General features: G+C 40.7%; 1 protein-coding gene across 2 annotated transcripts in view; it reads right to left on the bottom strand.

Moving 5' to 3' along the window:
- The window catches only part of SNTG1 (syntrophin gamma 1), a 147160-nt gene that overhangs the window by 99265 nt on the left and 23060 nt on the right, over nucleotides 1–24835 (bottom strand). For both annotated transcript variants that reach the window (XM_055545957.1, XM_055545958.1), the window contains exons 4-6: nucleotides 18400–18457; nucleotides 17766–17809; nucleotides 17634–17675 (exon numbers count right to left, since the gene is read on the bottom strand). In XM_055545957.1, coding sequence (XP_055401932.1) covers nucleotides 17634–17675; nucleotides 17766–17809; nucleotides 18400–18457 — 144 coding nt within the window. The remainder of the gene's footprint in view (nucleotides 1–17633; nucleotides 17676–17765; nucleotides 17810–18399; nucleotides 18458–24835) is intronic.

Here is a 24835-nt window from a genome sequence, read left to right as displayed (position 1 = left end):
AACCTAACTCTACACCTAAAGCAACTAGAAAAGGAAGAAATGAAGAACCCCAGGGTTAGTAGAAGGAAAGAAATCTTAAAAATTAGAGCAGAAATAAATGCAAAAGAAACAAAAGAGACCATAGCAAAAATCAACAAAACCAAAAGCTGGTTCTTTGAAAGGATAAATAAAATTGACAAACCATTAGCCAGACTCATCAAGAAACAAAGGGAGAAAAATCAAATCAATAAAATTAGAAATGAAAATGGAGAGATCACAACAGACAACACAGAAATACAAAGGATCATAAGAGACTACTATCAACAATTATATGCCAATAAAATGGACAACGAGGAAGAAATGGACAAATTCTTAGAAAAGTACAACTTTCCAAAACTCGACCAGGAAGAAATAGAAAATCTTAACAGACTCATCACAAGCATGGAAATTGAAACTGTAATCAAAAATCTTCCAGCAAACAAAAGCCCAGGTCCAGACGGCTTCACAGCTGAATTCTACCAAAAATTTAGAGAAGAGCTAACACCTATCCTGCTCAAACTCTTCCAGAAAATTGCAGAGGATGGTAAACTTCCAAACTCATTCTATGAGGCCACCATCACCCTAATACCAAAACCTGACAAAGATCCCACAAAAAAAGAAAACTACAGGCCAATATCACTGATGAACATAGATGCAAAAATCCTTAACAAAATTCTAGCAATCAGAATCCAACAACACATTAAAAAGATCATACACCATGACCAAGTGGGCTTTATCCCAGGGATGCAAGGATTCTTCAATATCCGCAAATCAATCAATGTAATACACCACATTAACAAATTGAAAAATAAAAGCCATATGATTATCTCAATAGATGCAGAGAAAGCCTTTGACAAAATTCAACATCCATTTATGATCAAAACTCTCCAGAAAGCAGGAATAGAAGGGACATACCTCAACATAATAAAAGCTATATATGACAAACCCACAGCAAACATTATCCTCAATGGTGAAAAATTGAAAGCATTTCCTCTAAAGTCAGGAACAAGACAAGGGTGCCCACTTTCACCATTACTATTCAACATAGTTTTGGAAGTTTTGGCCACAGCAATCAGAACAGAAAAAGAAATAAAAGGAATCCAAATTGGAAAAGAAGAAGTAAAGCTCTCACTGTTTGCAGATGACATGATCCTTTACATAGAAAACCCTAAAGACTCCACCAGAAAATTACTAGAACTAATCAATGACTATAGTAAAGTTGCAGGATATAAAATCAACACACAGAAATCCCTTGCATTCCTATACACTAATAATGAGAAAACAGAAAGAGAAATTAAGGAAACAATTCCATTCACCATTGCAACGGAAAGAATAAAATACTTAGGAATATATCTACCTAAAGAAACTAAAGACCTATATATAGAAAACTATAAAACACTGGTGAAAGAAATCAAAGAGGACACTAATAGATGGAGAAATATACCATGTTCATGGATTGGAAGAATCAATATAGTGAAAATGAGTATACTACCCAAAGCAATCTATAGATTCAATGCAATCCCTATCAAGCTACCAACAGTATTCTTCACAGAGCTAGAACAAATAATTTCACAATTTGTATGGAAAAACAAAAAACCTCGAATAGCCAAAGCGATCTTGAGAAAGAAGAATGGAACTGGAGGAATCAACCTACCTGACTTCAGGCTCTACTACAAAGCCACAGTCATCAAGACAGTATGGTACTGGCACAAAGACAGAAATATAGATCAATGGAACAAAATAGAAAGCCCAGAGATAAATCCATGCACATATGGACACCTTATCTTTGACAAAGGAGGCAAGAATATACAATGGATTAAAGACAATCTCTTTAACAAGTGGTGCTGGGAACTCTGGTCAACCACTTGTAAAAGAATGAAACTAGAACACTTTCTAACACCATACACAAAAATAAACTCAAAATGGATTAAAGATCTAAATGTAAGACCAGAAACTATAAAACTCCTAGAGGAGAACATAGGCAAAACACTCTCTGACATACATCACAGCAGGATCCTCTATGACCCACCTCCCAGAATATTGGAAATAAAAGCAAAAATAAACAAATGGGACCTAATTAACCTTAAAAGCTTCTGCACATCAAAGGAAACTATTAGCAAGGTGAAAAGACAGCCTTCAGAATGGGAGAAGATAATAGCAAATGAAGCAACTGACAAATAACTAATCTCGAGAATATACAAGCAACTCCTACAGCTCAACTCCAGAAAAATAAGTGACCCAATCAAAAAATGGGCCAAAGAACTAAATAGACATTTCTCCAAAGAAGACATCCAGATGGCTAACAAACACATGAAAAGATGCTCAACATCACTCATTATCAGAGAAATGCAAATCAAAACCACTATGAGGTACCATTTCACGCCAGTCAGAATGGCTGCGATCCAAAAGTCTACAAGTAATAAATGCTGGAGAGGGTGTGGAGAAAAGGGGACCCTCTTCCACTGTTGGTGGGAATGCAAACTAGTACAGCCACTATGGAGAACAGTGTGGAGATGCCTTAAAAAACTGGAAATAGACCTGCCTTATGATCCAGCAATCCCACTGCTGGGCATACACACTGAGGAAACCAGAAGGGAAAGAGACACGTGTACCCCAATGTTCATCGAAGCATTGTTTATAATAGCCAGGACATGGAAGCAACCTAGATGTCCATCAGCAGATGAATGGATAAGAAAGCCATGGTACATATACACAATGGAGTATTACTCAGCCATTAAAAAGAATACATTTGAATCAGTTCTAATGAGGTGGATGAAACTGGAGCCTATTATACAGAGTGAAGTAAGCCAGAAAGAAAAACACCAATACAGTATACTAACGCATATATATGGAATTTAGAAAGATGGTAACAATAACCCTGTGTACGAGACAGCAAAAGAGACACTGATGTATAGAACAGTCTTATGGACTCTGTGAGAGAGGGAGAGGGTGGGAAGATTTGGGAGAATGGCATTGAAACATGTAAAATATCATGTATGAAACGAGTTGCCAGTCCAGGTTCGATGCACGATACTGGATGCCTGGGGCTGGTGCACTGGGACGACCCAGAGGGATGGAATGGGGAGGGAGGAGGGAGGAGGGTTCAGGATGGGGAACTCATGTATACCTATGGCGGATTCATTTTGATATTTGGCAAAACTAATACAGTTATGTAAAGTTTAAAAATAAAATAAAATAAAATAAAAAAAAAAGAAAATACAGGTTCCACATCATGAATAAGGAAGAATGTCATCTTCCTGCACAATCGGAAATCAGTGCCAATAAATCCAATCATCGTTTTCATATTCATTCACATTTCTTAATGCAAATCAAATGTCCATTTTAATCAGATGACATATCGGCACAGTTTTTCTCTCATACTGCCTTGGGTGAGTACATGAGCAAAAGCACAGAAGTTGGTAAAAGATGACAATCAATAAAAATGGAAAAAGGAAAGGGAACTACTCCTATATGTATAGGCTGACTCTGTTAAACCAGGACAAGATAACCGTTCGGACCGTGACCTAAATGTCTGTAAATTCCATCCGTCTGTTAGACAGGAAACTGCGTAGAATCCTGTTGTGTTCTCTGTCCTTCTGCCTTCACGCGGGGGCGATTCTAAATTCACAGGAGATTCTGAGGAAATATTTAGCCGCCCACCACCGCTGTGGTGTATGAAGCCAAAAATGCTCATAGCTGGAGGTTATTTTACCATTTTGCTTTCTGAAGACTTTATTTTTGTAGGGCAGTTTCAGGTTCTCAGCCAACTGGAGGGGAAAGTACAGAGATTTCACCTGGGCCCCCTGCCCCCTAGAAGTAAGCCTCCCTGTGGTCAACACACTCGAGCTGAGTGGGACATTTGATACAAGTTATGAACCTGCACTGACATGTCAACACCACTCAGAGTGCACAGCTGATGGGAGGGTTTAGTCTTGGTGGTGAGCCTGCTGTGGGTTCCACATAGCACACACACACAGACCAACCACAGAGACACACACAGACCACACACACCCACAGACACACCACACCACACACACACAGGACTTCCCTTTGACTTTGGCCTCACCCTGCTGATATGTCATTAAGTGCAGTAAATGATTTCCTTAGAGTCCTGACCTCTGGAGGAAAAAGAAATTGAGCATGACTTTGAGGAACGGTCTTAAACAAACTTCTTTTCAGACAAAACAGCTAAGCTGGCACTAGATATGATACCAAGCGTTACTATCCATGTTGAGATGGTGACCACCTGTGGACACTGAGTGAACAAAGTGTTTTCTTGTATAACTATTTTTATTTATACTAACTGTAGGGGGAAATAATGTACTTATTGTGTGGGGCTCTCTTGAGTGGGACTAGGTCCTCTGCTTTCCACTTTCACATGTACACTTGAGGGGAATCTGTGGAGCAGTGGGGGGGCACACGCCCCTCTCTGTGAGGACAGGTGTGCGTATCCACACCTACAGGTGACGGGTGGGGTCAGAGTGCTGCCAACGTTCAGGGTGGAGACAGGGCCTTCTCAGGAAAGAGACATCTGGTCAAGGACGGAGCCTATAGTTCCCATGAACCCTGGTGCCGGTGCGTGTGTGTTTAAGTCCTGTCCGACTCTGTACGACTCTGGCGGGACAGTAGCCCACCAGATTGGACAGTAAGTCGTGTGTGACAGCCTGAACTGTCCAGCTGGAAAATGAGGTGCAGAACTGCATACAGAAAATCCTGTCACCCCTGGAAGTAGTGGGTGGATCAACATGAGAAGGCAAGTATCACATGGAATGTGGAAAATAAGAAAGTGCAAAATAAGAAAGAAGTTTGAGGTAACTTAGAAATACCATCTCTTACCACAAAGTGACACTGAACAGTGATGGAAAAGCTGAAGACAGATGGAGGAAGGGATGGGGGTTTGGATTACTGTGGACATCACAGCTGGAGAAAGGTGCTGTGACGTTCCTGAGGGTGAATCTCACACATTCATTCATCCCATCACCTTTCCTGCATTTTAATTTGTGGGAAACATTCCACATGCACAAATAAGTACAACAGGATCCCTTATATAGACATTTCAAGTCTGAATGTTACATTCATATAAAATTTTTAAAAAAATCACAGCAAAAATGTGTATATAGTTGTATGTTTTAAAGAGAACTACTAAATTTTTAGTACTTCTGAATTCCTAAAGTTTCACCCTAAAATAGTGTGCAAGTATGTAGTAAGTTTTCAATTTGGGTAAATATTACAAATAAGAATGGAGGTTGACTAAATAACAATGTCAGCTCTAATATTAACCAGGATATAGTAATAACTCTTAATGAATTTCAATATGGAAAAAATCATTTACTTTAGTGAGGTGAGCATGTAGAACACCTGATCCACTTTTACTGTCATATTTGAAGCTATAACTAAAAATTCCATCACTTTAAAAGACCTCATTAAAATAAGATTCTATGTAATAAAAGTGGGTGAAATGCCACATTCTAGATGAGTTGAACTTAACAAGCAGAATACATTGGCAGCTAGTTCATACACTATAGTAACACTATTTCAGCATTTGTTTTAATTGCAGTATTTTTTCAAAGACACAAGTAATATTTTACCGTGCTTTCTAACGTTGTATGTCAACCGACGAGTTCATGTTCTATTAGGCACTTTAACAAAAATTTTAAATTGGTAAAAAGTTTATTTTTAAAAAGTCATCTGGAACAGATGGGTTCAAAACTAAGCTTTATCTAATTTTTGAAGGAAGGGAGAGACTTTCCCTTATTTTTGTACAACTCTGTATGAGATTGTCTCAGGAGTGAATTGTCAGGATCTGAGAAGCAACACGGACGTGGTGACTCCCACACCGGAAGAGCAGCTGAAGCCCGGAGCCGCAAGTGTTTGTTTACACACATCATCACAACACGTTTGCACAGCAGCACAGGACTCGGAAGTAAACACTGTGGAGTTGCTGGTGCACTTTGCTCCCGTAGTCTTTCATCTCACTCTATCACATGCATCATTTCTTATGTCACTTTGAACTTTAGGTACGCCCCCTGCTCCCCGGAGCACGCGGAGAGCAGGATTCATGCTCTGGTACCGTCAGCAGCGCTGTGGGGCCCCTGTTGGCTCTACCAGCACCTCCCTGGAAATAGACATTCAAGAAGGAGAAATACAGCTGTCCTGCCATGAGAAAACAGTGATTTCTCTGGGCGTCTGGTCATTTCAAATACTTGAAAATAGATGTGAGTTTCAAATATAATGTGTTAAATGAGTGGGGAGAAAATAATCCTTTAATGCTGCTAAATACATGAAGGAAAACAGAGTTTATTACTTCATGATTACTTCAGATTTCAGTTTTCAGAGGAATCTATCACACACAAAATGGTGAGGACATGGCGATTATAGCCCTGAAGATGGTTATGAACTTGTTGCAAAACGCAGGCACTTTATTTTGAAGCTGTGTATGTCTGTTCCTCTCTGACGTATCTGAAATTACTGAGAATGTGTAAGGGTGGCCCTTAGTAAGAGTATCAACTTACTGCCTTTTTATTTTGTCATCTGGAATCTCCCTCAAGTCTCCTGTTCTACTTTGAACTCTACTTCTTTTCAACAGAGTAAGTCCCAGAGGACAGTCCTGCCATCTGGTACCTGACAAAGTGACCAGTGATGGGATGACAAAGCAGAAATCAAAACAGACTCTTGGGGAACCTCTCTGTCAGTCACTCAGCTTCAGGCTCAGACCTCACACTCACCCATCCCTCTCCAACAGGCAGCATCATCTCAACCCAAGGACACTTCACGAAAGGGTGAACTGATCGAGACGATACATGAAACACAGCCGGTGCCCAGACATTAGCCTGTCTTGTCATAAAGCTGCCTTGTCTCAGAAGCCATGGGGAATCCTGTGTGTCTCATGTGACCCTGAAGCCAAGGTTGAACAACAGGAACTTTAAGCTCTATCTCTTTAAACAAATTCAGGTCAATGAATGCCAGTTTCAGAAATCTATAAGCTGGTCACTTGAGATGTAAAATTGAAATGGCTTATGTTCGGTTAGAAATTTTAGAAGAATGAGGGTTCAATGAGGGCACATACGCTTGCAGAGAGTACTTTCCAATGAAACAGTATCAGAGAAAACCACTGACTGTAATTCTCACCAGCACGTCCCTTAAAATGCAAATGGTGAGGAACACTGGGCTCCCTGCCCCTGACCCTCCTGGCTGAAGTCCCCACATACTCCCTCCACCGGCTTAGCTCTATTTGCAGTCCTGAGCAGGAGAAGGGTTCACCTTGTGAGTAATGAGAGGAGAAGGGCTGCTCTTACTCCTGCATCTAGTCTGGCTCTGTTTCCATAGCAACCTGGGCAACCGTGTCCCTAGACAGAGCACCTGCCCAGCACAGCTCCCGAAGAGGAAGGAGATTGATGAGGTGAGGACAGTCAGACCACTGGACCCACAGGGCCGTCACTCACCAGCGCGACTGGCAGTTCCCGTCTGGGTTTCACAAACAGGAGACTCAATCAGCAAGTCTGTGCCGTGTGGCACATGGGGCTGGAACTCCAGTCCAGTGCTGTTTCTATTCACTACTGGGAGGAACCCTGTTTTTTTTTTTCATCACTGAGCAGAAACCACAGCATGGACTGAGCAGCAGCCATGCCTGGCCAAGGACCCCAGTAAGAACCATCACACATTCTCTTTGATGTTGCTTGGCAAAGAAACTCTGAAGGAATTCTTGACGTTTCCCAGACTAACTATCCAGCGGTTTCTGAAGTAACTGGGAGATGTGTATGACCATCCCAATTGTTGAGGAAACATCTCAGGGGGATGCTGAGATTTACCTCCTGACATCCAGAGTAACAAATGGAGAGCCTTTCATCTTTCATGTGTCGCCTCACAAGGTTCACCATAGGGAAAGAGAAAAATGTTTGAATTTCATCTGATCTGGTCAGATTATTTGCTAACCAATAAACATAAAGTTCACATTATTTGAATAGATGGAGCACAAGTAATTATAGGCAGAAAGAATAAAACTCTCAAAGTGAATGAAGCAAGTGTTGTATATTGTCTATCACTGCTAAGTCACTTCAGTCGTGTCTGACTCTGTGCGACCCCATAGACGGCAGCCCACCAGGCTCCTCTATCCCTGGGATTCTCCAGGCAAGAACACTGGAGTGGGTTGCCATTTCCTTCTCCAGTGCGTGAAAGTGAAAAGTGAAAGTGAAGTCACTCAGTCATATGCCCAACTCTTAGCGACACCATGGACTGTAGCCTACCAGGCTCCTCCATCCATGGGATTCTCCAGGCAAGAGTACTGGAGTGGGGTGCCATTGCCTTCTCCGATTGTGTATCACTAGCATCTGACAATGCCTTATATTGTACACTGTATGTGGTACAGTGTACATTATACTACTGGGATTCTGCTTTGTGGATCCTGGCATCTCAAACCATAAAATCTTCACAGGGACAAACATAATTTCCAGTACAATTGTTTTATCCCAGAGACGTGAGTGCACACTAGATATAGTTGTTGTTCAGTTGCTAAGTCATTTCTGACTCTTCCCAACCGCATGGACGGCAGCATACTAGGCTTCCCTGTCCTTCACTACCTCCCAGAATTCGCTCAAACTTATGTCCATTGAGTGGGTGATGCCATCCAACCATCTCCTCTGCCCACCCTCTTTTCCTTTTGCCTTCAGTCTTTCCCTGGATACAATATTTGTTAACAAAAATAATGCTAATCATGGTTTTGTGTCTCTCACTCAGTATCTGAGCTACACCACTTTAAAAACAACTGTATTTTCCCTTATTTTCACAACCTGTAATTCTCTTGAAAAGACATTTTTATTGCTAATTACAGGCTGATTTTTGATGTGAAAGCAAAAAATTTTGTAATCAATCTTAGATTCCACAAAATAATCTGTATCTGAGCATCAAATTATACTTTCGTTAAGAATATAAAACATCTTTGAACAGACTTTCACCATCAAGTCAGTGTGAAAGAAACTTTTAGATGTGGTTCACAGCACAGCATAACTCTATGTATTATCTGACAGCATGGTTATTATCTGCCTCATTTTTTTAAATTTAAAATCCACAAAAATAAAATGAAATTACGTCATCTCTGAACAGAGATCATCTTTTTTATTTTCCAATTTTGATGTATTTACTTTCCTTTCATAGTTGCACTGGATAAAACTTCCAATACTATGTTGATTAGAACTGGTGAAAGTGGGCATCCTTTTCTTATTCTTGATCTTAGTGAAAAAGCTTTTTTTTTTTGCTGAGTATGATATTAACACTGGGTTTTTCATTTAAAGTGTTTATTATGTTGAGGTAGCTTACTTTTATTCCCTGCTTGTTATTTTTATCAAGGAAGTGTTGAATTTTGTCAAATGCTTTTCTCTGCATCGATTGAGACAATCACTCCTTTTTATCACTAAAGAGTATTCCACCTATGGTTGCAGCACAGTCTGTTTATCCATTCATATGTCGAGGACATGTTGGTTGGCTCTAAAATAAAAGCTTTACTAGAACCTCCTATACATATTTTTCTATGAACATATGTTTTCGTTTTTCTTGGCTAAATACTTGTGAATATGCATGCTCCGTTGTATAACATAATATTTCACTTTGCAACAAACTGTCAAACGGTGTTTCACGGTGGCTTCATCATTTTGCATTTCCACCTGCAATGAGTGAAAATTCCTGGGGCTCCACACCCTCTCCATTATTTTGTACTGCTGATTTTTGGATCGTGTTATTCTACGGGATTTATGGTCTATCTTCCTGTTTTCGACTCAGTTTTGTTTGTGGCACATAATTGTTGGAAGGCACTGGCTCACAAGTTGAAGCAATAGGTAGATAAACATCCCTTGAGGAATGCTGATGTGATGCTGGGCAGCCCCAAATGCATTTATGCAACAATCTTCAAAAAGTCATTAGTACATCAAACCCAACCAACAATGTATAAAAGGAGTTATACATCACAACAAACTAGGTTTATTCCAGGTAAGCAAGGATGATTCAGCATTGTAAATTCAAACAATGTTATCTCCACATCAAACATTTAAAGAACAAAACAAGTATATCCATATCAACTGATGTAGGACAAGCATTTGAAAAGCCTCAACATATGTCCTTGATTAAAACTCTCTGCAAACTAGAAATATAGGAGGACTCCTTCAACTTGATAAAGAACATCTACAAAACACACAGCTCATATCACACTTAATGATGGGAAATCCCCTTCCCACTGAGACCAAGAACAAGAAAACGACATATAAGGACACATTTTCTCATATTCATATGAGTATTCAAATCATGCTGCAAGCTTCCAGACTTGTTTCTAATATGATGGAAACAAAACAGAAATTAAGGTTACGTAGATTTAAAGAAGGAAATAAAGCAATCTTTATGGCTATCAAATAATTGATGTGTTGGACTTTATTGAAATTAAAAAACTTTTGTTCTGTAAAATATACTTTTAAGAAAATTAAAAAGCAATTTTCTCCCCCACAGACAGGGAGAAAATATCTTTAAACCACTTATTTATGTTGTATCCAATACACACAAAGAGTTACTTCCTATGTATATATACATATATATATAAAACTTTGTTCAGTTCAACAATAAGAAAACAAACAACTGGATGTAAACATGGGCAAAATATGTGAACGGACATCATCAAAGAAAATATAAAGAAGGCAAATAAACATATGAACATATGTCCTCCATCATCTGTCATTTAATGAATCATACATTAGCAGAATGAGATACCCCTGCCCACGTGGTTCAGATCCACAAACCTCGAGACACCAGTTGTGGCTGAGGATTCAGAGCACGGGACACTCCTTTACTGCTGACAGAGGGACTGCAGAATAGCACTGCCATTTCAGAAGACAGTTTGGCAGCTTCTTGTAAAGTAAGTAAAATCTTACCATACAACCAGCAATATACCTGCTAAGTTATTTATTTTCAAAGTATTTAAAACTTAGGTCCACACAAAAACCTGCATGCAAATATTTATAACAGCTTTATTCATAATCACTGGGTATCCTCCAATGGGTAAATAGATTTAAAGAAAAACTGTAGTGAAATTGCTTAATATTCCCTTGTCCAGACCCTGAAATATTATTTGTTGCTCAAAAATAAGTAAATCATCGAGAGCTAAATTACATGGATCATTCTTCAATGACATTGCTAAGTGAAAGAAGCCAGTCTGAAAAGGCTACATTCTCTATGATTTCAACTGCATGACATTCTGGTGAAGGCAAACTCTGCAGACAGTGAGATGGTTATTTCCAGAGAATCGTTGGTGTGGGGGAGAGGGGATGGTTGAGGAGGATATTTTAGGGATGTGGAACTCTTCTGCATGGTGTTATGATGGTGGAGACGCAATGCTGTGCACTTGTTAAAACTTGTAGAGTGTGCAGCAAAAGGTGAGTGAACCTTGGTGTGTGCAGACCTTTAAAGGAGTCATTTGAGAGGTTGAGGAATGTTAGGATGAAGAACAGAAGGCAACAAGATTGTGTTATCAGTGTCTGAAACCACTTTCCTGTAGGGCATGGGGGAGTGGAACCGACCTAAAACTAATGAAATCTAGAATACGAAAGGCAAAAAGGAAATGTACATCAATCCTCTACTGTCCTCATGGAGTTTGCCCACTGGTGAGTGGGTTAACCATCCTGATCCTGCTGTACATATGTACTGGGTTAGAACAATTAAATTAACAGACTGCAGATGGTGTGGCCATCTGTTGAGGGGGATTCAGTTCAGTTCAGTTCAGTTGCTCAGTCCGACTCTTTGCAACTCCATGAATTGCAGCATAACAGGCCTCCCTGTCCATCACCAACTCCCGAAGTTCACTCAAACTCAAGTCCATCGAGTCGGTGATGCCATCCAGCCATCTCATCCTCTGTCGTCCCCTTCTCCTTCTGCCCCCAATCCCTCCCAGCATCAGAGTCTTTTCCAACGAGTCAACTCTTCGCATGAAGTGGCCAAAGTACTGGAGTTTCAGCTTTAGCATCGGTCCTTCCAAAGAACACCCAGGACTGATCTCCTTCAGAATGGACTGGGTGGATCTCCTTGCAGTCCAAGGGACTCTCAAGAATCTTCTCCAACACCACAGTTCAAAAGCATCAATTCTTCGGCGCTCAGCTTTCTTCACAGTCCAACTCTCACATCCATACATGACTACTGGAAAAACCACAGCCTTGACTAGACGGACCTTTGTTGGCAAAGTAATGTCTTTGCTTTTGAATATGCTATCTAGGTTGGTCATAACTTTTCTTCCAAGGAGTAAGTGTCTTTTAATTTCATGGCTGCAATCACCATCTGCAGTGATTTTGGAGCTCAAAAAAATAAAGTCTGACACTGTTTCCACTGTTTCCCCATCAATTTTCATGAAGTGATGGGGCCAGATGCCATGATCTTCGTTTTCTGAATGTTGAGCTTTAAGCCAACTTTTTCACTCTCATCTTTCACTTTCATCATTGAGGGGGGTTACAGATAAGCAAAGGGAGGGGGCTAGTTCTAGTCGTTCATCTACGTGATGATGGCTTTCCTTGGAGACAGCCATGTAGTCTCGTGTTTATTCTAAAGTGGATATGGACATGGACATGGACATGTGTGAGTAGGTATGTGAGCACCTCGGTACACACACACACTCACACACACACACACTCACACATGCCCCCTGTCCTGTGAGCCGAGGGGCTTTGGAGGCACAGCTGCTCCAGAGCAATGAGCACCCAGCTCCAAGAACGCAGTTTATCAGCAGGGCCTCTGGGAGAAACGGTTGATTCCTGGCTTGGCAGGAAATGTGCAAAATGCGCCTAAAACAACTTTTAGTGCCACAAACTGAGAAAGTGCTTAAAAAAAAAAACCCAAAGCCCAAGGACCATTGCAAAGCAACACTAAAACCACTTGAAAAGAGCTTATAGCCCAGAGTACAAGGTCAAGGTCCACAACCCTTCTGATCTATCAGAATGCTGGAATAAAGTTTAAACATTGAGGATAAACAGACAAATCTCCTGTGCAGCAGAATTCCAGGGAACGTAGGCAGACAGCCCACCCCATGACAGAGAAGCATGTTACCACTGAGTGCGGAGTCTGCACAGCGACCCCCTTTCTCAAAGCAGAGCATTGGGGGAGCACGTGGGGCCTCAGGCAGAGAAGCCTGACACTCAGCCTCTGCCCAGCGCTGGCCACTCAGTCAGGAAGGTGCGTACACATGGTGAAACGGGATGAGGATGGGCTGTGCCTCTGTGGCCTTCCTCCTGCAACACAAACACCCAGTCTAGTTGCAAGAAAAACATGAGAAAACTCCCAATTGAGACATATTGCACAAAACAGCTGACCAATATGCCTCAAACCTATGAGTGTTATCGAAAAAAGGAGTCCTGGAAACTATGACGGCCCGGAGGAGCCATGGGACACTTGACAACTCCCTGTGATGTGTGATCTGGCTTGGATCCTGGGACAGGAAAAGAAACATTGGGCAAAAACCAAAGAAATGAAATAAAGTACAGACCCCTGTTAATAGCCAGATGGAGACTGGTGGAGAGTTTGTAGCCAGGAGGAAAATTAATTAACTTATCTCCTGTGCTGTCTCTATTCATAACCTAATTAGGGGACAGACTTGTGAGAAGGAACTCCTAAAGGTGTTAATGAAAACCTAAGGATATAAATAAGGCAAGTTTTGGATACTTCATTGCTTTTCCAAAATCACAGAGTTCTGGATATTTTATTGCTTTTCAAAATTCACAGATTCAATAAATAATATTTCCCACATTGTTGCCTTTGCACTTAACATTTCCCAAACCAGTGGGAAATATTAAAAGTTAAATTATTTCATGTGTGGCTTTAGTTGGTGGTAGTTGATCCAAAGAAAAAAAGTTCAGTATGGTCAGAGTTCTTGAGAAAAATATTAATCGGCTAGACCTTAAAACCTATTTTTAAACTGAGAACATGGGAGTTGTCAGTAGTTAGGTTAAACATGGTATGTAACTCAGTGACAAGTTTACCTTTTTGCCAAGGTCTAAATTGATCTGTAGTCCCAAGTCACATCCTGAATGTGTTTCTTGGTAACTCACAAAACCTCTAGTATATAAACTAATGCCTCATTTTCAGATGATGTGATACAAACCCTTGCAATGGCATTTTCTGATTGAGCTAAAAAGGTAAATGTTATTTTTATTCCAATGAAAATTTTGAATTAAGCATATATTATAATAATCAAAATTATATTAAGAAATATTTTATGTTTCTCTTATCAAAATTTGATATCATTGCTTGAATGAATCCTTTAATTTACATAATTTGAGCTCCTCCTTCTGCTGTTGTAAAAATTACACACTCTGGTAGAGTTTGGTTCAAATTCACAAATTCAGAATTAGAGTGACAGTTATTTTCACTTCTAATTATCTAATGCTCTTTATGAGTAAGATCATAACAACAAAGAGTGGATGAAACTCTTTTTCAGGACACATACATCTCAAAGTTGGTGCCTGTGCTAATCCTTTTTGATATGGAAACTGGGAGCTTTTCTTTCTTGGTTTCTTGTATCAAGAGGGCTCCCAGGGTTGGGTGGGTACAGCCTGGAGTTGAGATCACTCACCCCAACTGGCAACGTGAGAAACAGATGCAGAAGCCATGATGATCTATTTCTAGGCATTTGGGTAAAGAATTCCATTAACACAATCCCCTGAACACTTAGGGGTGAGGAGGAGGGATTCCCCATATACACAGTCCAGCCTACAGCTCATCATAGAAGCCATGGCTTCCTGTAGAAGGCATCTAAGAACAATGCTGCTTCCAACAGCAGTGACCTGTGCAGGTGAACAAGAGAGTCTCAGGTGTGCAAACAACCTACGGTCACACCTTCTCAGTTTCTTTCTAAATTAGGGACTCTGAGGCACTGACTACCCATACCTCTAAAACTATCCATACCTCTCAGGTTGTGGTGCCTTTTTCTGCCCATGTAAGTCTGGTCTTGAACATTTAATTAAAATCAGCCCCACTGAGGTGTCAGTCAGTTTGCTTACTTAGATAATTGACAGTGAAGATAAAAACTTGCTAATCACTGTTGCAAAGTGAAAGACTGGAACCAGCTAAGAAAATCAGTATCTACATTTCAAAGCTGATAAGTTTAAACTTCTCAAAAGAATAAAAGCTTATTATAAAGGGCCATATACAATTTGCAATACAATCTCAAGTCCCTTTTCTTTGAAACAGAATGAACACCATTCAAGCACGTTCCAATCTTTTAGACTGCAGCCATGAAATTAAGACACTTGCTCCTTGGAAGAAAAGCTGTGACAAACCTAGTAGCATAGTAAAAAGCAGAGACATCATTTTCTGACAAAGGATTGCATTGTCAAGTCTATGGTTTTTCCAGTAGTCGTGCACGGATGTGAGAGTTGGACCATAAAGAAGGCTGAGTGCCGAAGAATTGATGCTTTCGAATCATGGTGCTGGAGAAGACTCTTGAGAGTCCCTTGGACAGCAAGGAGGTCAAACCAGTCAATCCAAAAGGAAATAAACCCTGAATATTTATTGGAAGGACTGATGCTGAAGCTGAATCTCCAATACTTTGGCCAGCTGATGAGAAAACTGACTCATTGGAAAAGACCCTGATGCTGGGAAAGATTGAGGGCAGAAGGAGAAAATGGCAACAGAGAATGAGATGATTGGATGGCATCACTGTCTCAATAGACATGAGTGTGAGCAAACTCCAAGAGATGGTGAAGGACAGGTAAGCCTGGCGTGCTACAGTCCATGGAGTCGCAAAGAGTCAGACATGAATACTGAGCAACTGAACAACAATCACAAATCTTTCAGGCCACACTGATCTATTCAATCAAAGCCCCACACAGTTTCTGTAAGCTCACTGCGGCCTCTGAAGATCACAAACCGGACTCCATTGATAGCATGCGTTTTTGGAAGAGAATGCACCTGTTCTTGCTCCCTGGACAATGAGTTTAACATCTCTCTGTACTTCTGAAAAAAAGACTAAAGTTAAAATATCTCTGCTTACAGGGCTTTATTTGGAATTTACACACTTTCAGAACAGAGCAGTTTGTGCTGTGCTGATTATCATTTGTCTAAAAGTTTGTTCTCAAATGTTGCTTTTCCCTGTACCTATGTGGTGTGGCATAAGATCTGAGGTATATACATTTTCTGCGAGGCTCACCAGGGATGCCAAAAGGGACCAAGTAGGATTTTTGAAATAGCAGAGGAGTGATGCAAAGGGATACTCCTTGCCTGTCCCACGAAGAACCCTCCAGAACTCTGCTCGTGGAGCTGGAGCTTTTCAGACACTTGAAGCTGCCTCTTTGAGGTCTGAAATATGTAAATATGTCAGAAGAGTCTTCTCCAAGTAGCTGTTAGCAGAGGTGCCGCGTCCTCACAAACCAAATGAACTGAAGCTGTGAGAAGCCGAAGGCTCAGGGTATTTTCATTTTGTTTGACCCCTGAGTACAAACCTTTAAACATAATTTCTCCTCTCTCCTTTCCCATGTGAGCTGATATGGAAATTCAGTGAAGGTTCTATGAGTGTTATTGAATCAACCGTGAAAAACATTTCCCAAGTGCCCGACACTGGCTGTTCTTTCTGGCATCATTTTTTTATGTCCTCCCTGAGCCCCACAGAAGCTCCTCCACCTCCCAGCTTCTCCCAAGTGTCGATTAGAGGTTGCTGACAAGAAACCACTGGGGTGGCTGCTGAAAGACAAATTCCTGGGTCACCTAAAAGTGAATTAGGACATCTGAGGCCCGGAATTCAGGTCTGCACATTTACCAACATCCAAGAAAATTCACAATAAACACGGCTGACCTTTTTGTGTAGCTGCTGAGTGCTAAACCAGAGCCTTGAGATCAACTGTCTCTAAATGTTGTCTATCTCTGTCACACACGCATGCGTGCGCGGGCACACACACACGTGTCTCTTAAGTCTCCTGCCAGTTTGAACCCTGGGTGGGAAAGATGACCTGGAGAATAAAATGGCAACAGACTTGAGTATTCTTGTGTGGAGAATCCCAAGGACAAAGAAACCTGGCAGGCTACAGTCCATAAGGTCACAAAGACTCAGACAGGACTGAGCAACAGAGAATGTATAAGCTTTCAAAGATTTGCAAAGATTTAGAGGTATATTTCACCTAGAGATATGCTTAGTGGACACGCTCTGGTGGTGGTTTAGTCCCTAAGTCATGTCCGACTGTTGGGACACTGTGGACTGTAGCCCACCAGGCTCCTCTGTCCATGGGATTCTCTAGGCGAGAATTCTGCAGTGGGTTGCCATTTCCTTCTCCAGGGGATCTTCCTGATTCAGGAACTGAACCCAGGTCTCCTGCATTGCAGGCAGATTCTTTACTGACTGAGCTACAAGGGAAAGCTGTGGGGATTAATTGGGAAACATAGCAAATAGCCCTCCTTTAGTATTTCTTGAATTACATTTTGTTCCAGGTGATAGTCACTGATCTGTTTCTAATATGAAAAATAAAACAAGTAAGAGATTATTTGAAAATCTGATATCACACAGGACCAGTTTCATATGTTCCTAATGAAAAAAGCAAGTTTTTATCAATGCCATAAATCATTTGCACATGGGGAAAATAACAATATTAGAAAAAGTAAAGAAGACTCACCACTTCTTCATGTCTGCATTTTCTTACATTAATCCCATTTATCTGCAATGGAAAGAGAGAGAGAATTTGAAGAGCGTACTGTGAACTGACTGTATCTTGGTGACACATGGAAAATAATGGTAAAATGTATACCTGGAGAATTGCGTCCCCAATAAACAGCAGTCCTGACAGTTCAGCTGTGAATGGAGAAGGAGAATTGACTATGCCTCATCTACTTTCTTCACACAGATGTAAGAGTTCTTAATTCAATAAAGCCAAAACTAATTGAGGGCAAAGGCAAAGATGGTGGAGGATTAAAGGAAAAAGTAATTAAAGGGAAAAGTAAAATGGTCTATAAGGGTAGCATCTTAAAAGATCCACAAGCAATGGAAATGCAAAAAATAATCATATGATTCAGCTCAAGTTCTGAAACCCATGCTGAGATACTTCCATTTAACCCCATCATTTCAGATCTTACAGTCTGGAGGGAGGACTAAATGTTCTCATGTTCCCTTAAGTTTAAGGTGCCTATGAAAATGTCTAGATCTGGACAGTCAATCCACTAACAGAATCAGCTCCATGTTTCTTTTAAAGACCAGCCTGCCCCACCGCAGGGGGCTGGGTGTGGATAAGGGTCTGAAACGCCATAGTTAGAACCAGCCACGTGTGGCCAGGTCATGGGAACTGGACCGAGAAATTTCGTACAATCTCCTGGTTCTGAACTACAGTCTTGCTCCTCAGTGACTCACTCAGGAAGCAGCCACAGGACACCCTCTGAACACTTTACCTCTCTGTTCCTTCGAGATTTTTGAAACCACAACTGGAATGTTATGTTCCGCTCCCCCCTGGAAAGAAAAAAATCACACGTTTCACTTTTTCATCTCAAAAGAATAAAAACTCAGCTTTTAGTTCAGAAACTATACAGGCCAAGGATAGCAGGTGAACAGACACTAAGTAGAATTTAAATAAACTCGTGGAATCTCTCTATCAAGGAGACTGTGCTCCCAAGAAGCTTATCTGTTTAGAATTTCACTGTGACATCCCAGAATTAATAATAGTTGACTTTGAAAATTTTAATTTTTTAAGATTAATATGGTGATGCCTGAAGAAGACATTTCCTCCAATGACCAGCCATGCTATCCATCGTAGAAACTCTTATTTCGGGTTCCAAAGAGCAGACAATTATGCATTTCCATTATCTGGCTAAGTTGCTTTATGCTGGAAACCAAGCAATGGCCCCTTGGAATGCTAAGTAGCTAGACAGAATCTCTACCTGCACAAACTGGACAAAAAGCAGAGTGTGCATATGCTTAATGGAGCGGGGTAGGTCATCAGTATTATATGGAAGCGTATGCTAAAGAACACAGTAAGCCACCAAGAATAATGCAGTAGTGCTTTGGCTAATGGACCAAATGAGACAGGAAAAAATACAGAAAAATAAGTAACTGAACTTATGTGGAAGAAAATAAATTCCTGAAGTAACTGTATAAATTACTGTTTTATGTAACAGAGTTGAGAAGGTTGAAAGCAATAGTTAAAAAATCAAGTAAGTTCATTAAACAGTAAGATTTCACATAGAAGGTAAGGATGGCACTTTTAATGTGGGTAGTTCAAAAGAAGATCTAAATTCCACTGGGGCTTCTGCAGCTTCAGAATAAGTAAATCCCTAAGCCTTTCTCCCTTCAAGGGCAAAAATTATTTTAGAATAGACAATTTTTTCCCATAAATGTCCATTTTTAGCACTGAGTTTCAATAAACTTAAAAATAAGATAGACAATGCACACATGCTCAGTTGTGTCAGATTCTTACAGCCCCATGGACTGTAGCGCCAGGCTCCTCTGTCCATGGGATGGATTCCCCCGGCAAGAACACCAGTGTGGGTTGCCGTTTCCTCTTCAGGGGACCCTCCTGACCCAGGTATCGAACCTGCGTCTCCTGCATTGGCAGGCAGATCCTTTACCACTGAGCCCAAGAGAAGCGATAGTCAAGAAAAGCAGTGGCTCTGAGATTTTTCTTGACAAGTAGTACTTTCTACTTCTGGGGTATTAGGAAGAGATGTGATAAACAAATATTGAAAGCTGCCTTACCCAGGGTGAAATTCAAACCCACCCATCAGTCCCCTGTTTTCACCACATCCCACCGAGCACTCACCCCCTCCCCACATGAGTTCTGGGCAGAGTCTCTGGTGTGAGCTTCCTCGGCTCTGGGTCCTGCTTTTGCCTCCTGGTCTGTGTCACAGCGCCCTGATCCTGTCCAGGACAATCCTCACATGATCAGAGCCCAGGACTGTGACAGAGGGCACAGTGCACATACGTGCTTCCAGAGCATAGGAAACCCCACAGGATCAGGACCCAAGGACCTTTAAGTGTAGGTTTGGGGCTCTGGGTTCTCCATGCCTGCGTTCTGTTCTGTCTTCTCCCATTATATTCATCAGCTTCTCCTCTTCTACTGTCTTCTTCATTTCCTACATTCATCTTGTATTTTCTTTCTTTTTCCCTTGTCCCCAACCACAGAGTAAGTTCTGCAACAGCAATGGACTTATTTATGTATTTGTCTTGGCTATTTGGTTTGGCTATTTGTTTCCTGCTTGTGTGCACATGCTAAGTTGCTTCAGTCGTGTCCCACTCTTTGCAATCCCATGGATTGTAGCCCACCAGGCTGCTCTGTCCATGAGATTCTTCAGGCAAGAACACTGGAGTAGGTTACTTTGACCTTCTCCAGGGGACCTTCCTAACCTAGGGATCAAATTTGTTTCCTACATTGAGGTAATATCTGTGCCTGGAATAATGATGCTTTCTTAAGCTTTGAAATGTTTGTTGAATGAATAAGTGGAAACAATGAACTCTAGAGCTTTCTCAGACCTAAAATTTTTCACTCTTGAAAATACTTTGCAGAAAGATTTTGAGTAGAAACTAAGAAGGTGAACAATGGAATCAAAGGCGTATGGTTACAGATAGTTCCTAGAGATACTTCAAAAATGGGAAAAATTTTCAGAATACATCTCCGTTTCTTAGAAGAAAATGCTGATTAAAACAAAGCATACAGTGATGAAGTTTTATGTGACATAAAGAGAGAAAACAGACCCATCCAGATATGGTTCTGGTGTTGGGGGCAGAGGAGAACCCCGTGTATTTCACTCTAGGCCGGCAGCTGGCGTCATAGCACTTTCCTTTAGCTGTTCATTTTCTCTTCTTGCAGTACTGAATTCAAAGGTTTTCTTGATGCTCAGGTGTTTAGCACAGGCTACCATGGTAGGAGAGTGGGAAGTCTCTCCCGGGTTTGGTCTAGAGGTACCAGTTTTCTGAGGGTCAACTCAGCTATCCATCCTTCTCTCAATACCTGAGACTTACAATTATCTTTTAATAATAAGGTGTAACTAACCCCTGTTTGGTCAATATTTTTCTTTTATATGTAAAATTGCTTCTGAAATTTCAATGATTTGAATCCAAACGTGTTTTATTTTTACTATTTTTTTAATCAGACATTTGAGGCTCTGAGAGAATTTTAAAGCTAATTTAAGGAGATCACTTTATTAATTGATTAGAGAGAGATTTTTAAGACAAAACTCAGAAGATAAAATTGGAACTGAAGATCACTGTGCCTTCATTTATTAAATGAAATGTGAGAGCAGTCCAGCTTTATCAAAGTAAATTAGATTTAGCTCTGGACCTAACTAGGGAGATTCAAAACCTTCCAGACAGAAAGCAGATAACATGATTCACCCTGTTTACAATTGGTGACAGGCTTCACGTTGCACGTGGGATAAAAGCCAAGGTCCAGTGACCTCAGCCTCCCCTCTGCTTTATCCTGGACCTTTGTCCTCCTCCGCAAGCACGACCCCTTGGCCCCCAGTGCTTTTCCCCTTGACCCTTGGCCAGGTGTAAGGTTAAGACTCTGCTCATACACAGCCAGAGTCCTTCCATCAGCCTCTGTGCACATGCCCTGGGCCATGCCTGGGACCACATTTCTCTGCATGACACTTTGATCAGTGTCTCCTTTCCCTCTAGAATATGAAGGACCTGAGGTCAGGGCAGATTCCCTTCATCATCTTCTCCCCGACCTACCCTAAGGCCAGTCAGGCTGCAAGGCTTTTGGCCATGGTTTATAGAAAGTAAATGAATTACTCGAGCTCGGTTGATCCAGGGTAAAATGAGATTAGAAAAAGTGAGGTGACAATCTAAATTGCATCCCAGAAAATATTAAAAAGTACGCCACTCAGTTTTGAGAGAGCCTTTTCACAAAAGATAATCAATTCTATAGCTAGTTCTAGAGGTTCCAGGATATAAGGCCTCAGTTAAAGCATTTTGAGCTTGAGACTATACAATGATTTTCTAGTATTACTGTGAAATTCCACTAAACCAAACTCAGTTATGTTTTTAATAACACTGGGAATCTTGCCAAATAAATCCTTTCAACTCAATCTTTTCATTACAATCAATCAGTCATATTCTGGGCTCCAGAAAGAAAAAGATAATAGACTTCAACATCACAGATCCATTCAGAGAAAGGAGAATACTTGTAAACAGAAAATCACAGACAGTCAACAGGTATAGGAGAAGCACCTAAAGGAACATCATTTTGAGAACATGGACAACGTTCTTATCCATCTGAATGCAGTGCTGATCTGCCAAAACCACTCAGCTTAGCTATGGGAAAGTTAATGGTCTTTCCCACATGATTTATGATTGCCTTCCAATGGAAATTCAGAATAGGGAATCTGTAGGGGAGCAGACTGCTGGCTGCTCAGAGCTGAGACAGACTTGGGGGTGGTGGCTGAAAGCTATGGGTTTCTTCTTCAGTTGATGAAACTGTTCTAAAACTGACTTAGTGAGGGGTGCACACATCTGTGAACATAATAAAAACCACTGACTTGTACATTTTAAGTTGGTAGATTGTATAGTATGTGAACTACAACTCAATAAATTATTTAATTTAGAAAATCATCCTTTGAATGCTAATTCATTGGTGGTTTTACCTGGCCCTTGGAACCAGTGCACACTCTAACTGAGCTCAACTTCCTGCCCTGTCACACTCCTGTTTCTGCGGCGCAGAGGGATCCCTGTTGACACTGGCGGAGACAGAAGCCTCAGACTCAAAGAGTGAGAACAGGGCAAGTGAGCAAATGAATGCAAATACGTGTGTGCTTGTAGCAACCCCTGGTATCTACAGACTTTTGCCCTGAAATCACTAATAAATTAAAATGCAGACATTTATGACAATTACTATGAAGACGTGCATGTTTATTTGGTGAATCTGATACAATGAATACCCAGTCCTTGATGTTAGGAAATTGCTTGCTGCTGGACATTTCAATCTGTCTATTTCAGTTGTAAGTAAACCAGAAGGCGAATAATTTAGAGAGGAAGCATTGTTGTTGTTTTCAAATAGAGAGCATAGAGATAATTTCGTGCTGGTTGTACAGCTAGAGAGAATATTTATTGGGAGTCAAGACTCTGTCATCAGCTTTGATGGGGGTTGAGGTGCAGCTCTGCCTGTTATAACAAATGAGTAAATAACCTAACCTCTTAATACTAAATCTTGTTGTCTATAGAGGTCCAACAACAGTTGTCTACTTTCTGGACACAGAATATATTTAGCTCAGAATCTGGCAGTTCAAGAGCGGTTAATAACTATTAGAAATTATTGTTTATAAATGATAATTTTAATGGTAACAATACTTAGAATTTCACATTGCTGCAAAGTTCAAGATTTCAGATAGAAATTTTATCTTTGATCACAGACATTTCCTTGGTCCATCAACTTATTTAGGTAAGAAAAACTGAGTCTTTTGAAAAATACCCCATAAGACATCTTTCTAGTAATAATATTCAAAACACTCTTTCTCTAAAAGGTGATTATTTTAATCACAATGACCAGAGGTATGATTTAATAATATGCAAATGGATGGTATTGCACTTTAAGAGATAAACAGAAAAAAAATTAAAGTCTGACAAGGTCAAGATGACAGCTTACTTTAAGGTGATTATATGGTGATTCTTAAAAGCAGAATGGGGCAAAATGCAAGGTTATTAGATCTCTGGGGGAGAAACACTGGTGATTATTGGGGATGTAATGTGGAGACCATTACATTATTTTTAGAAATGTAAGTATCTGGATGGTCCAGATAAAAGAACCAGAAGATGCAGTAGGTCTAGTGGTAACCTGGACAGGAACCAGAGGCCACGTGAAGATCAGTGTGGACAGTGGGTGCCTGCAGAGAAGCCGAGGGTATAAACCAGGTGGATGCAGGAACCTGAGCCCTTCAGAAAAGTGGCTTCAGGCTGAGAACCCAGGAAAGTAGGTGATTGTAAGAGGAGAGTTAAGTGATTCTATGTCCAGCCTTTTATTGAAATCTAAAAATACAATTAGAAGAGCTTGGCATTTTACTGAGAGGCAAACAAAAACAAAAACTAATACAAGGGAAAAACACCCAAGTTTGTGACTTTTGAGAGATATTTTAATCAAGGAAGACTGTGAGTCTTGGTAGCCGCCATGAAGAATTCCAAATGGCCAAGAAAAAAGATCCTAAATTATAGCAGATATGGGAAAGACTCTAAAAAGCAGTATGAGAGTGAAGATGATGTAAAAGGAAGGACAGGAGGCCAGAGGGCAAGAGGGTGCACCCCACACAGACCCTGGGAGCACTTCACCGAGGGGCCAAGTCTCAGGCCTGCTGGTGGGCGCATTCCTCTCTGCTCTCGGCTCACCGTAGGGGCTGGGGGGTGAACTGTGGCTTGGAGATGCAGGGCCGGGCCAGGTGTAAACGTGTGCGCCCACACCTTCAGAGTTCATCCCACTGCACCCTGGGTCAGCTGCTCGACTTGTCAAGTTGGGAGATAAGCAAACAAATGGGCAACGTTAAAATACAAATTCTGCTTTTTAGCCAGAATACTTTCTTAAACTGCCCCTTATGTTTAATTCTCAGATGCAAAGGAAGTAATTCAAATAGATAATCACAGTAGGTTTACCCAATTTACAGGGTAAAGGAATTTGCATAAAATGTTGCCATTTAAAATAACTGAATGAATGAATAAATAAATAATTACATTTTGAAATACCTTAACAGAATGATAGCTTAAAATCTTTTTTTTTTTAATGTAGGAAAGCAAGAGTCAGTGGTAAGTATTGAGAAACCTAAAGTAGAAAACCCTAAAAGGAAAGTTTTCAGGCTGAATGGACAATACTCTAAATAAAACATATTGATGTTTTTTATTTCTGGTTGG

This window comes from Bubalus kerabau, chromosome 14, assembly GCF_029407905.1.
Source record: "Bubalus kerabau isolate K-KA32 ecotype Philippines breed swamp buffalo chromosome 14, PCC_UOA_SB_1v2, whole genome shotgun sequence".
In the NCBI taxonomy this organism is placed as follows: domain Eukaryota; kingdom Metazoa; phylum Chordata; class Mammalia; order Artiodactyla; family Bovidae; genus Bubalus; species Bubalus kerabau.
Note: the sequence above shows the minus strand (reverse complement) of the source record. Positions and strands in the feature narration are given on the sequence as shown.